The 14412-nt window shown below is 29.4% G+C and overlaps 3 protein-coding genes and 1 long non-coding RNA gene across 6 annotated transcripts; 2 read left to right on the top strand and 2 right to left on the bottom strand.

Annotated features, from left to right (window-relative positions):
- Nucleotides 1-288: 288 nt before the first annotated feature.
- Nucleotides 289-2017, top strand: LOC141536643 (uncharacterized). 2 transcript variants are annotated; one of them, XR_012480764.1, is made up of 2 exons: nucleotides 289-700; nucleotides 941-2017. It is a non-coding gene; the product is annotated as an uncharacterized LOC141536643 (long non-coding RNA). The 2 variants fall into 2 exon arrangements; XR_012480763.1 differs by having other exon boundaries at nucleotides 884-2017.
- On the bottom strand, nucleotides 1845-4850 carry Got2 (glutamate oxaloacetate transaminase 2). The gene is made up of 7 exons (XM_074257294.1): nucleotides 4480-4850; nucleotides 4166-4322; nucleotides 3941-4069; nucleotides 3471-3692; nucleotides 3210-3366; nucleotides 2720-3135; nucleotides 1845-2622 (listed from the first exon to the last, which is right to left on the bottom strand). Exons 1-7 carry the CDS (start codon nucleotides 4578-4580, stop codon nucleotides 2500-2502), a joined length of 1305 nt encoding a protein of 434 aa, XP_074113395.1. The 5' UTR covers nucleotides 4581-4850; the 3' UTR covers nucleotides 1845-2499.
- Nucleotides 4851-5740: 890 nt separating this feature from the next.
- On the top strand, nucleotides 5741-8226 carry LOC141536640 (uncharacterized). The gene is made up of 5 exons (XM_074257295.1): nucleotides 5741-5904; nucleotides 5990-6142; nucleotides 6820-7302; nucleotides 7520-7730; nucleotides 7907-8226. Exons 2-5 carry the CDS (start codon nucleotides 6076-6078, stop codon nucleotides 8121-8123), a joined length of 978 nt encoding a protein of 325 aa, XP_074113396.1. The 5' UTR covers nucleotides 5741-5904; nucleotides 5990-6075; the 3' UTR covers nucleotides 8124-8226.
- Nucleotides 8227-9998: 1772 nt separating this feature from the next.
- On the bottom strand, nucleotides 9999-13291 carry Fz (frizzled class receptor). Of its 2 annotated transcripts, none has more exons than XM_074255684.1 (3): nucleotides 12062-13291; nucleotides 11558-11943; nucleotides 9999-11385 (listed from the first exon to the last, which is right to left on the bottom strand). In XM_074255684.1, the coding sequence occupies exons 1-3, from the start codon at nucleotides 12880-12882 to the stop codon at nucleotides 10850-10852; spliced, it is 1743 nt and encodes a 580-aa protein (XP_074111785.1). In that variant the 5' UTR covers nucleotides 12883-13291; the 3' UTR covers nucleotides 9999-10849. The 2 variants fall into 2 exon arrangements, with proteins under 2 accessions (XP_074111785.1, XP_074111786.1); XM_074255685.1 differs by having other exon boundaries at nucleotides 11558-11940.
- Between the last annotated feature and the right edge of the window lie 1121 nt (nucleotides 13292-14412).

Raw genomic sequence — 14412 nt, 5'->3', positions numbered from 1 at the left:
AGCGATTAACTATTAGTTACCTATAACTTACTCTGCAAACAGACGTCAAGACTTGCTGTACAAGTATTTCTGTCAAATTGTAATAAAGTTGAACGGAAATTTAACTACAAGTTTGATTGTTAACTTGTATTCAAGTTTCGGCCGTAGATTTCCGTCAATTTGCTTACAACTGTTGTCATGTAAAAAATTACCGCTAACTCGATGTCAAGTTAACCGTAACTGCTAGAAGCCAACTACTTACTGAGAAAGCGCTGGCTATCAGGGTAATTATTAAATATATATAAAGAATAATCGATGACATTAAATTTAGCTGTTACTTGACAATTTTTTTAATTTTCTTTACTAATTAAAATATAGCAAAAAAAAAATGATTAAAAAAATGGACTTGTAGAAATTTTAATAATGGGAAATCCTCCACTTGAATACGCCACCTGGCGAATCAAATGTGAACTACTCTATGCAGGTCGAGTATAAACAGCTAATGTCATATAATATGCCGAAGCTGTAATTAAAAATTGTTGAAATTCTTTTTTAAAATGTTAAGTAATTAATTATTGTCTATAAGCTTAGTTACTATTGAAAATAAGATCAACTTTAACACTTGACCAAAAATTTGTAATCATTGAGTTTCCTCTACGAGAAAATAAAAATAAAACTTTCTGCTGCGTATATGGGTGTAATAGCAAGTCATGACAATAAAGTTAGCCGATATCTAAAAGTGTTTAGAATTTCTTTCATTAAAAAAATTAATTGAAAACATTTCACATGTAGAAAGTTTTATAAACTATACGTGCAATTTTGTAAAAATATTTTTTTTATTCTAATTTAATTGATAAAAAAAAATCTAAAATTGTTGAATGTCGACTAATTTTAATGTCATTAGCAAGTCTAGTAAGAACAATACAGTTTGATTTTATACTTTTCCTCCGGCAAATTCTAGTTCTGTGGTGATAAAAAATAAATTTGGTGAAGATGAAGTTATAAACCGTCGATTAGCTTGGAAAATGCATTAAAAATCTGAAATGAAGTTACACAGCCCAAGAGAGTGTCCATTACATTTCATCAAAAATGACTTTATACCAATTAACATAAATATTGTTGTAATCACAAAAAAACAGTAATTATAAGCTGTGAATTTTTAAAATACAATGTAATACGATAGGCTTACATTGCTTAAATAACTTAATAAATATTATTGTAAAATTAAGAATCGTAATTATAGTTGCAATGTTATAACTACAGTAATAAAAATAAGTTACATGAATAATTTTTAAGTAATTAAGAATTTTTATGACTGGGCTTAGTACTTGCAAATTCATGATGCTGAAAGGGACAGACATCTGTCAATTTTTAGGTTTTTTTAATAAACAGATTCTTACAAGAAGAAAAACAAAAAATAAAAAAAAATTAATATATAGAAGTTTTAAAGAACTGAAAGTGAAACATTTCTAAAATATATTTTTTGTCTTAATTTAATTCTTTAATAAAATAAAAATTTGACACGTTATCTGCTGATTTCAGTATCATGCAAATTCACAAATTTCTTTAATTGAGATTTTTATTAATTATTTAATTTCTATTAAAAACTCGATTCTAATAAAACTTGTAAATACATGATTCAATATAAAAACACGGCAGCTGATTTAAAAAAGCGTCTTAAAGTAGTAACTGCTTCTGCCGCAAGGAGAAGCCACGCCCCCGGCTGATTTCCCAAAATTAAAAATGCAATTTTTGAAAAATAATTTTTTTTGTTGAAGAAAATTAAAAAATTGTCAAATGACATCTAACTTTGATGTCATGAATAATAGAAATAAATTATGTAATAAATAACAAGTATTTCAAGATAGAGTTAAAGTACTTATGTTTATTATCTTTTTACAATGATTTGAAGTTATTAAATGGGGATTTGGTATAAAATGCATTTCGTGGAATTTTAACTGTTTTTTCCTAGTGTGATTTTTAAATAAAAAAGTTCAAAGTAGATAATATATAAATATGAATTGATTATTTTACACTGCCTGCAGTGCTAGGATTTTTTCTAAGTGTTTTTTTAGAAATGCATTTTGATATGAGATATTTATTTAACTGTAGTTTAAACTTATTTTAAAATATCTTCACTTGATTTTTTTTATTCAGGACCAATTTTCCAAATTAGATTTTTTATTAAAAACCAACTTTTTTATTCATTTAATATTAAGATAAGAAAAAAGTCGGTTTTAATAAAATAAAATAAAAAAACCTGGTCTTCAGTTATTAACTTGTGAGCTGTACTAGTATTTTAGAAATATAATTTTTCTAATTACAATTATCGTAACAACTGAAATTGAAATGAAGATAATTTAAATAAGTTTATAACACCGTAATTTGTTTATTGTTTAATAATTTAAAAGTTTGCTATTATTAAATAAATCTTAGCATCTGCATCACTGAGTCTGAGACTAAAATTTATGCTTAATTCTATTTTGAACTTTAATGTGATTGGTCTCTGGTAATTTAAATCTATTTAGTAACTTGGTGCATGGCGTGAGCTAAATACTCAACATTTTTCGAGGTGACTCCAGCCATCGATATTCTACCATCTTTAGTCAAGTAAACATGATGCTCAGAAGTTAATTTTTCCACCTGAAATAATCAATTATAATAAATAAAACAATGTTTGCTTATGATTACCATCAATATGTATTTATTAAAAAAAAAAAAAAAAAAAAAAAAAAAATACCTCATTGGGTTGAAGTCCAGTGAAACAGAACATTCCAATTTGATCAGTGATATGTGACCAGTCGCGAGAGCTGCCGTTTTTCTTCAAGTATTCTTTTAATTTATTACGTACTCCAATAATACGATCAGCCATAGATTTAACATCTCCAAGCCATTCTTGTTTCAACGACGGGTCGCTCAGAATTTCATTAACAATGCGAGCGCCGCTGATAGGCGGATTAGAAAACATTGGCCGGATTATTATTTTTATCTGAGACATCGTGCGTGCAGCTTCATCAGCACTTGACGTCACTAATGAAAACGCTCCAACACGTTCACCGTAGAGTCCCATATTTTTAGCATACGACTGAGCTAGAGCTATCTGATGGCCTTCCTTGACGAACATCCTTACGGCCATTGCGTCTCTTGCACAGTCACCTGAATTTATATATCAAATAAAATTTATTGTTTGCTAATTGTGTTAATAAGAACAGTATTAGTTGACATTTTACCTGATGCAAAACCTTGGTACGCCATATCAAAGAATGGGAATAGATTCTTTTTCTTAATCAATGCTGACAATTCTTTCCATTGCTCAGGTTTGGGATCAACACCCGTAGGATTGTGGGCACAAGCATGTAAAAGGATTATTGACTTCTCTGGCATTTTCTTTTCATGTAGGAAAAATAAAATTAGTCACCAATACGATCAAAATCCAACAATTAATAGTAACAATAAAACCATCAATAAATTATATTATAAAATTAACTTACAGAAATGTCTTCTAGAGCTCCTTGGAAGTCTAATCCGCATGTCTTCGGGTCATAATAACGATAAGACTTTGGAGTTAATCCGGCTAGTTTAAATAGAGGAGTGTGGTTTCCCCATGTTGGTGTTGGCATGTAAACTTCTTTGTTACCAGGGAAAAATTTACTCAAATAAAATGCACCAATGCATAATGATCCTGTACCGGAAATTCCTTGGACAGTTGTGTTCTATTTTTAATTAATTTTATTAATTAAAGATATAGTAGACACTATATGTAACGAAATTCAAGGGGCCGGATACATTTTTACGTTATAAAAAGTTTTCGTTATACGGAGAGAATTTCGTAGAAAAAATATTTATGGTTTTGAGTCGATTACTGAATTCAAATTTGAGCGGATTATTCCGTTTTTATTTTAAATTGAGTAAAAAAATATTTTATACACTTGACTTGTGCAAAATAAATAAAAATACTTACCAATTTATTAGCCACCACATCATTACCATCTCCAAGTGCTAAGGTAATGCTGTTAGTACAGAAATTAGCTTCACCAGAAATAGGCAAGTATTCTTTATCCAATTTTTTCGCCCTAATTCTTTCTTCTGCCTAGAGGAATATCAATTATTCTTAATTAATCATTTGAACCATTACTACTTAAACTAAAAGCAATTATAAAATCAATTATCTAAATAAAATACCCACTTTTAAAACACTGGGCAGCAAAAAGGGTTTTCCATTATCATCTCTGTAAGCTCCAACACCCAGATTTATTTTCTGCGGGTGAGTGTCCCTCTTGAAGGCCTCGGTTACCCCCAGAATTACGTCAGGCGGGCCCATTTCCACATGTGACCACCACGAGCTGTCAATAAGTAATTATAATTGAATAAAAACTGACTATTTATCAGATAATAGTATAGATTCGTGCAAGGTCAAATAAATAAAGCCACTTGTCCTCTAATTGACATAAAATCAAAGATTATAATAACATAATCAAAGCGATAAAAAATGACAAGTACCTGGCAAGTCTAGAAGAAGTTGAAATAACTCCATTGGTACGATTTCTCAATAATCCACCGGGTAACGACGATAATGACATTAATCTTGTGCTTTGCGCCATAATAACTTTCAAATAATTGTTTGAAAAAAAAAAAAGGTTTCCTATGTGAACTGAGATAAAATCTTGTTAATACAATACAGTATTTAATTAGCGGCAGTGAATATGTTTCTTTGAACACAATATGCTCACAAATGTACTCTTTTTAACGAGTATCTCTGGTAAGTGAACGAGTAGAGGTATATAGAGTAGAGGGACGACGTGACCAAACACGATAATAAAAACGTATGAGAACTACTGGTTTACTGATGATGCCATTGCGCTGATACAGCCGGTGACTTGATGCTTTGCGCTGGTGTCGCTTCTTGTTGATGCCCAAAGATTTACAAGTGAACATGTCCAACACATTGAAAAGTTGCGCGCGTTTCTCATATATTCTTTCATACTTATGATAAATATATATTTATATTTATCCATTTAATCAAATAATATTTTTGTGTCATAACAACTGCAACGAAAAATTTTAATTAGGTTATCAATTGATTATCAGCAATTTTATATTTCTATTAATGACTGTCCATAAACATTTACCGGCATTGTACTGCTTATTTATAAATAACTTAAAATAATACTGAAGTTAGCAGTCAGCTGTTAATTTTAAAAATTTTTTTAATAAATTACATTAAAATTTTTATAATATAATTTTTTTTATAATAATTTAAATGACACTGAAGTTGGCCGACATTACAAATTATTTAAAAATTTTATAATGTTGCAATTATTAAAAAGTTTCATATGTGAAAATTAATAAAAATTACAAGTGAAAATTTTTAGAAGCATTTTTTTATTGTAATTGATTAGTTATTAAAATTTTTATAATTGACAGCTGACGGCTAACTAGCGTTATCAATTTAATTGCTGTAAATATCTAAAAAAATTTTTATATCTGTCAACTTCAGTGTATATATTTTATTCGTTTTGAAAAAGACGGGAATTTAACAGATGACAATACTTATTTCTAGTATTTGAATTTTGCATAAAAATCTCTGGGTAGAATTATTTGAGCATAAATTTTAATTGAATATCTTCATTAGCATAATACTTAGTGAGGCGTGTTTTTACGTCATGCACTTAATACTTTAAAAAACACTTAAATAAATATTGTAGTTATAAGTTTGTAGGTGGGGGTATTTCGAGGTCGTATTTTTTTTTCATAGCGGCAAACGTTAGCAACTATATTGGATACTAGTTTGTAGACAATATAGTATATAAATATACACATATACACATTTCTTGATATCAATTAAAAATTTTAATCATATTCAAGCATTTATTCTTGTTCTAACAATCTCTAATTTCTATATCAAATGTCAGTTTCACTGTATACGTAAGTTACAATTTGATTTATCATGATTTAGTTTTTTACTGATGTATAAATATTGTAATAATTGTATTTTGTTTTTGCAACGCAGTTTTCACCAAGCAAAAAAAATCGTTGGGTTCAACGAATTGTCATAAGTATCTGTTTTGCCGTTATTTTAGTTTTGGAAAAAGTAAGATGGCTTTATCACGAATTAGATGCTCTAAAGAATTTCCGTCAATTTTTAATTATTTTAATTATCCAGGTAATTTTTTCTTTTACTTACTAACTTTTTAATTATTGAAAAATATAAATTATGAAAATAAAAATTATGTCATTAACATAAGTGAAAAAAGTGAGTAAAAAATAATTTTAAATAGTAATAAATCATTAAATTTTATGAAAATTAACGAAAAGTAACTTAGCTGATAGTTGATAATTTTAAGAATTTTTGTAACCAATAAATTATGGCAAAAAAAATTTTTTTAAAAAATTGACTTTTAGAAATTTAAAAAAACTACAAATGCAATTTTTTAAAAATAATTTTTTGGAGTAAATTTATTTATTAAGAAAAATTAAAAAATTTTAATAATTTATTTTATTGAAAAATTATTTTTAAAAAAATTTCACATGTAGAAAATTTTAAAGATTACACATGCAATTTTTTGAAAATATTTTTTTGTTTTAATTAAATAAATGAAAAAAAAAATCAAAAAATTAAAAACGTCGGCTAACTATAGTATTGTTAAATTTTAATTGATGGTTTTAAAATGTAAACTTTATAATTAAAATCTATCTTTAAAAATTCTACGAATTTAAAAAATTGATTTTTCAATGTCAAGCTCTGTCAAGGCTATCAACCTAATCATCATTTTATTTTAATTTGTGTTAGTTTCAAGTATAAATAGAATAATTTAATGAATTCTAAAACTTTGCTTACAGTTTATATGCAGTCAAAAAAATTAATTGAAATGAACCATGTAAACATTCCGAAAACAGTAAATTTCCATTTGTCAAGAGTGCGCAACTATCCGGAAGCACCGCAAATACCTTTACCGAGCAATGTTTCTGAAATATTTGGGAACGAAACAGGCCGTTTTACTCCAGAACGTGCTAGAGACATAACAGCTCCAGTGTTGTCACTAATTAACGGGCCAAATGGAATGTGTGATCGTCTCAACTCATCAAGATGGGCCGGATTGAGATGCATCGACTCCCATGTAGCTTCTTATGATTGTTTCGGAGCAGTGAGCTTGAACAGTAGCATGCAAACAATGGTTCCGAAGCCTTTTTGTGCTGCTGGCAAGTCCACTTACTTGAACATGCCCGGAGGACAATGGACCAGAGACAGCAAATACATAGCTGAGTACATGCAAAAAGCCCATTATGCAGTACTGAAAAATAAAAATCCAAACTTGTCTAAAAGTAAGTTCAAGTTATAAGACCTATTGCAAATTTTACTTACTGATCAACATTATTTATTTAACGCTAAAAAATGATATTATAAACAAGATATCAATATAGCGGCTTACGTAATTTTCACCTCTGATTCTATAGTATCTGAATAATTTAACACGGGAAAAATATATCGGTGGTGGAGGTCTACTGTCGCAATCAATTCCCCGTCAATTTTTCCGCCTAGGTACTTTATCATCGACGATTGCTCATTATTCAACGGATAGTAAACAAACGGATCCATCAAAAGATTCATCAGCTTCTTCATCTTCGGATGAAAAATTAACAAACGCTCAAAAGCTTAAAAGGGCTGTCAAGGATTACGGAAGTACTGTAATTGTATTCCATGTAACAATATCATTGATGTCGCTTGGTATTTTTTACCTTATTGTTTATAGGTACGCTATTATTAACATCATAAGTTTAAATTAATCACCAGCTTTCTTGTTTATAACTCAATAACTCTTATAAACTTTTTAATACTATAAAATAATTATCATTCTCCATTGTAATATTTATACCATCCAATTACTTACTGGAATAAATAATAACTTTCCTATGTTTTTTTTTTCAGCGGCCTAGACATTCAAGCATTTGTTAAAATGCTTCCCACTAGTTCAATTGAACGACTGGAGAATGTTATGACCAACTCATCAACATTTCTAATAGCGTACGCAATACACAAGTTATTTGCTCCGGTAAGAATATCAATAACTCTGGGAGCAACACCATTCATCGTTAAATATCTACGCAAAATTGGTATTCTTTCAAAAAAGGTTACTAAAACGTGACCATAATAACAAATGCTTCTTATTAATATAGTTTATATCTCTTTTGTATCGAAAAAATTGGTGTAGGTTTTTGGTTTAATAAATATATTGATCAAGCTATAAATATTGTTATTATTATTTTATAAAAAATAAATTTAGTTTAACATTAACACTTTTAGTGCAAAGGACAATCATAAAGTTAAAATAATCTGCAGGTAGATTTTTTTTTTTAAGTAAAAATGATTTTCAATTTTAATCAACGGAAATATTCAAGTGTAATTTTAGTAAATAAGAAAATAAGTATCATCTATATTATTAAGAAAATAAGCAAAATTTTATGGACGATGTATTTATATGATAAAATGGGTTTTTATGATTAAATCTAGTGTCATTGGGAAAATCTTGACTTGAATTTGTGCCTTTTCAAGGTTTCATATCATTCTCACCAATAGTCCGAAATATGGAGAAATGCTAAAAAAAAATTTTATACACCCTTATGGCTCCCGGGATCCACCTCGAATGCCATAAAGGGCGTATAATAAAAATTCTGTTTTTTTTTCTAAGTCCAAAAAAATTTTTAGTTTGAAGAAAAATTTTTTTTGCATTTCTTTACGTTTCATACAAAAATACGTCGGTTGCCAAAAAAAAATTTTTTTCGGAAATCAATGCATCAATCAAACTAAAAATTTTTTTTGGACTTAGAAAAAAAAAACAGAATTTTCATTATACGTCCTTATGGCATCTGTAACGCAATACGTATATATGAAAAATCTATCAAAATGCATGTGGGTACTCAAATGAAAGCTCTTGATCAATGTAACATCAGAATGAGCTTAGATTTTTAAAAACGTCAATATTTAAGAAAGTACAGTGCAATTTAACAAAAGTCATTATTTAATAGAGCAAAATTATAATTTTTTATAGTTCACAAGTCACGGCAGTCACATAGTGACTGCAAGGTTGATAGTTATTATTAAATTTATTGTGTTATATAATATGAAAATTGAAAATCTTACAAAGATCTGTAATTTCTTTTATTTCACTTATATTGCATAATATTGTATTTTTAGGGGCTTCTATTATTGGCTTTGAACTGCTTGAATATAAAATAAATAATAATATTTCCATTACATATCAGAGTACAAAATTAAATGAACAATGAATATATGACTTCGTTTTTATTTTTATTATAATATAAAGAATATAATGCTTATAATTTTACACAATATTACGTATAATATATGACATTGTACGTGTATAATAAACATTGATACACACGCTCTTGTTCTTTTTGTTCATTTTTTTTTTTTTTTTTGTAAAACCATACTTATAAATTTCTTTTGATTATTTAAATATTTTAAAACTTTTTAAAAGCACATACTTGTTCATACAAACCACACACATACACAAATATATATAAAAGCTCGACGATTTTTTTCACTGGACGAATTACTTTATTTTTATTCACATTCAAACATTAATGCATTAATTTCCAACTGCTTATTAATTTTTTATTACAATAATTATTACTTTTTCATCAGGATTGATTGAACTAATTAATTATAATTATTACTTTTGTCAGTTTAACATTTCTTGTACCTAAATTGAACCATTTGTTAAACTTTACTTTTTTTTTCTTTCAAATATTTACACATATTATTTAAAAAAATATTATAATACATAGCAAAAGCTGCATTTATATACAATTATTACCTGAATAATACAGCAGCACATATTTTTATTTTAAAAAATATATAAAAAATGTGACAAAGTCTTAGCGTTAATCTTAACTTTAATATAAAAAAAAAAAAAAAAAAAAGATTCATAGTATCAAGTCTTTCGTTTTTGTTCGTTAAAAAAAAAAAATATATATATATATATATATATATATATATAAGAAGTGAGATTCTTTTGAAGCGTATATTAAACCTGTTTGTCAATAAAAAACAAAGTCAATAATAATACAATTTTCCAAATAAATAGAAAAACTATTTAATGGACGTATTGGACGAGTATTTAATGAGTATAACTAATTTAATTTTGAGCATTGGAACAAATAAATTACCACTATTAGGATAATTGTCTTTTGAAAATAAAATTTCAGTTTAATAATTAATAATGGTAATTGTTTAGATAAATTTCACTGATATATTTGGTCGAGAAATGAATAAAAAATATAAAAAATAGGTATCTGGACTCGTCAAAAACAAGTAATTTTTTTTTACTTTAATCGTTAATTTAATAGCATATCATAAGACTACCGTAGAAAAATGAAAGTGCGTTCAGATGTTATCTGAAATGTTACTATAACATTTGAAGCGTTAATTTTTTAACTAAAGTCGCTGAGATGTGCATCTAAACAATTACACTGATAATTATTAAAGTGAATAAGTTATTAAATAAAAGAAAGCTTAAATAAATTGGCACGATGCTAAGGTCAATTTACTTTCCAATAAAAATAATTTTAATTGATAAATAATTTTGATTAACAAAACCTGATCACAACACATGCCTAACATGCTTTGAATAATAACTTGAATTTCAATTAAAATAATTAATAATATAAGACGTATAAAATAAAAATAAATAAAACTACAGAGTAACTGATCAATGATAATCCTCGAATCGTTACAGTAATTTAAATATAAAATGATAACTCACGGAGATATAGTCGGTGTATGTAATAATCTTAATTGAAAACGTAGATGTTGTCATGAGTGAATAATTGTAAAAGTCTTTTGTGTTAATTAAACGTAAGCCTCAACGCGACGGCCCCGTATGTGATTTATAAATGATCTCCAGCTGGTAAGAGTCTTGCTAGACCATACCCAGAAGCTGCTGGTAATACCTACGATCATTGCCATCAGATATTTTATCATAAATACCGGAAATTCTGGACGTACTGGTTCTGGCGGTCCTTTGCTGAATGGACAGGGTATTGAGTAATAAGCTTTCGACACTTGTCCTCGGCACATGTCGTCGTGCCAGGTCAACATCCAATCATCAAAGTAAGCTTGCTCGTAGAACAGACATGCGATGACAATCAGCGCTGGTACGGTGTATAACACCGAGAAAATTCCAATTCGTATCATCAGCTTTTCAAGTTTATCTGTTTTGGTACCGTCGTGTTTCATCACCGTGCGAATGCGGAAGAGTGAGACGAATCCAGCTAAAAGGAAAGCTGTTCCCAGGACCAGATAAACGCACAGAGGAGCCAAAACAAATCCACGCAGGGCGTCAACATTCCATATCCCGACGTAACATACTCCAGACAGCACATCTCCTGTATAATTAAATAAAAGACAATTAATATTAGGATCATTGTACTTTTTTGGAAATTGTTGCTATCTAAATTTATTCTTTACATGCAAAGTAATTGTCCGTACAAATTAGGAACTGCTCTAGGGTATTTTGGGGAGAAAATATTCATTTTTAAATATAAATAATAAAATTACCGTCAACTTTGCCTAAAGCTAGAATAGTGACTGTCTTAATAGCCGGAGCAGCCCAAGCAGCAAGATGAAAATATTGCGAATTAGCTTCAATAGCTTCGTGTCCCCATTTCAATCCGGCAGCCAAGAACCACGTGAGAGTGAGAATAACCCACCATATACTTGATGCCATCCCGAAGAAATAAAGTACCATAAATAGCAAAGTACAAAGCTCGTGTTTAGTTCCTTGTGTTATCGTAGATACCATTTGCACTTGTTGCATGTTATCAGGCGGTGGGAGAGGCTGTCTGCAGGCGATGTTATTTTTTGCGGCCCATCCCACGACGTATACCAGCGCAACCATCAGATAGCACACCGATAAAAATATTATAGGCCTCTCGGGATATCTACTTATGTAAATTAAAACAAAATTTACGTTTAATTTATTATGACTTGATCAATACTTAATATTTAGTTATAAATTTATCTTAAATGAAAGTATTAATAAATTAATTATCAATTATTTACCTAAATCTGTCCATGTCAATTAGGAATGTCAAAAAAGTGAAAAAGCACGAAGCAGCACAAATCGACGCCCAAGTCCCGATCCATACCCTGGCAAACTGTTTTTCCTGTTCAGTGAAAAACATTTCATTGCATGGAGCAGCACAATTTGGAATTGGTTTTGTCTTGAAGTTAAGTGAATATCCGTAGCTTTCAGGCACGTGAAATTGAACCGGACAGACAAACTTTCGGTTCTCATACTCCGGAACTGCAATTGCATTTCCTGCGTAAGGGATGTGTCCGTCATTCCAGGCAGGTCTCATTCTATGAGGAGGCTGGATCGTTGTTGACAGTTTTGATGATGAAGACGTCTCGTTGTTTCCTACACACAGTTCGTCAGGGTCACCGTACTCAGGAAGTTTCGAGCACTCGAGACTCGGTGGCCACTGGAACCCAAAATTTCTCATGATCCTCTCGCACCCGGCTCTGGCTCTCTCGCAGATAGACCGACAAGGTGGCAATGGTTTCTCTAAAATAGTACAAACTGGTGCGTACATCAGACACAAGAAGAAACGAAGGTCAGGACTGCAGTGAACTTTAACCAGCGGGGCGTATTGATGGATATCCTGACCTGCATCCTCCTGCTTCTGGTGCTTCAGCAAATTTGGCATTATTGTCTCATTGTAAGGCAAGTGTAGACACAAATTAATAGTTATTGGCTGACATCTTCCATGGTGTTTCAACTCTTCTTGTACCTCGAGTGCTGCTGTGGTCCCACCCGTTATTATTATGCACCCGAGGAGCACAGTAGTCCCGACAACGAGATCCAGCGCCCAGTTGCCCATCCTCGTCCTTTTAAATATTTTATTTAACCTTTTTAAGGGTAATTTATCACCGCGAGCTTACCACCGCAACAATCACGAGCTTGCAGTCACCACAACTCTAATGAGTTATTTTTTAAGAGCATTTTTAGTTTTTTTTTTTTTCATGCACTATTAATTCATTGAGTTTTATTTAATGTAGTAGCGTTTTTTTATGCACTGATACCCCCTGCAGATCCTGTGTCACTACACACACAAGATACAATAGCTGTAGACGGTGAACAAACTATGGACGCTGTAGCTTATCGCTGTATACACGGATCAACATGAACATATCTATGGACTACGGAGCCAGAGCATGGAGACGGAGACGGAAGAACGCTTGGTTTATTTTTTAAGAGTAGCTGAGATTCTTGCACTCACTTTACATTCCCCTCTTCCCTCTGAAAAATCTGAAAGAAATCGAAAAAGACAATGTTCTGTAGGTAGTGTAGGAACTGTACTTGTTGATGATTACTAAGCTATGCATTTATAGATGACACTGAAGTTGGCAGACAATAAAAATTATTTAAAAATTTTATAATAATGCAATTGTTATGAAAAAAATTCATTTAAAAATTTCCACATGTGAAAATTATTAAAAATTACAAGTGAAAATTGTTAGAAGCATTTTTTTATTGGAATTGATTTGTTACTAACATTTTTAAAATTGACAGCTGACGGCTAATTTCAGCATTATATTTATAGAGGTCGCGCGTGTATACTGAGTAAAAATTCGCGCTGTTTTTTTAATTTTATGACAACTGTCAGAGATAAAAATTGTCGACAAGCAGAAGTGCAAAAACTCAAAATAATAATACTGAAGTTAGCAGTCGGCTGTTAATTTAAAAAATTTTTATAACATATCAATTATAATAAAAAAAATGCTTCTAAAAATTTTCACTTGTAATTTTTACATGTGAAATTTTTTAACCAATTTTTTTTTAACACTAATGTCATTGCTATAATATTCTAAAAAAATTTTTAATGTCTGTCAATTTCAGTGTTCTAAAAAAAAAGATGAAGCCGTTGTATATTTCCTGAGATACAAAGAATTCCTGAAAAAAATTGGAAAAGAAGAAAAAGAATACGTAGAAAACTATTTCGAAAGTGAAAGTGAAAAAATGGCGGAAGAAAAACTATTGGAGATATTAAAAAGAGAAGTGAACAAAATAACATGTACATTCTTTAAAAAAGTTGAAGATAAATAACGTAAACGAATGCAACAATATAAAACTACATCGTATTATCTTTGTAGTTTTAGATTAAGAAATTAGCAAAAATTTATGACACAGAAATCAACAGACATACAATTTTTTTGATTTGTATAACAATTAAAATATCTCGAAAAAAATTAAATCAAAAATTTTTACTTATAGAAATAAAAAAAAATATAAATATGAATTTTCAAAAATATTTTTTTTTTTTATTAAAAAATTATAAAAAAAATTTAATTAAAAAATTCTACATGTGAAAATTACTTGAAATGACAAGTGAAAATTTTTAGAAGCATTT

The sequence above is a fragment of the Cotesia typhae genome, unplaced genomic scaffold, assembly GCF_013202065.1.
Source record: "Cotesia typhae breed Kobodo isofemale line unplaced genomic scaffold, CoteBio_Ctyphae scaffold_152, whole genome shotgun sequence".
Taxonomy (NCBI): domain Eukaryota; kingdom Metazoa; phylum Arthropoda; class Insecta; order Hymenoptera; family Braconidae; genus Cotesia; species Cotesia typhae.
The sequence above is the reverse complement of the archived record's forward strand: the minus strand, read 5'-3'. Positions and strand labels throughout refer to the sequence as shown.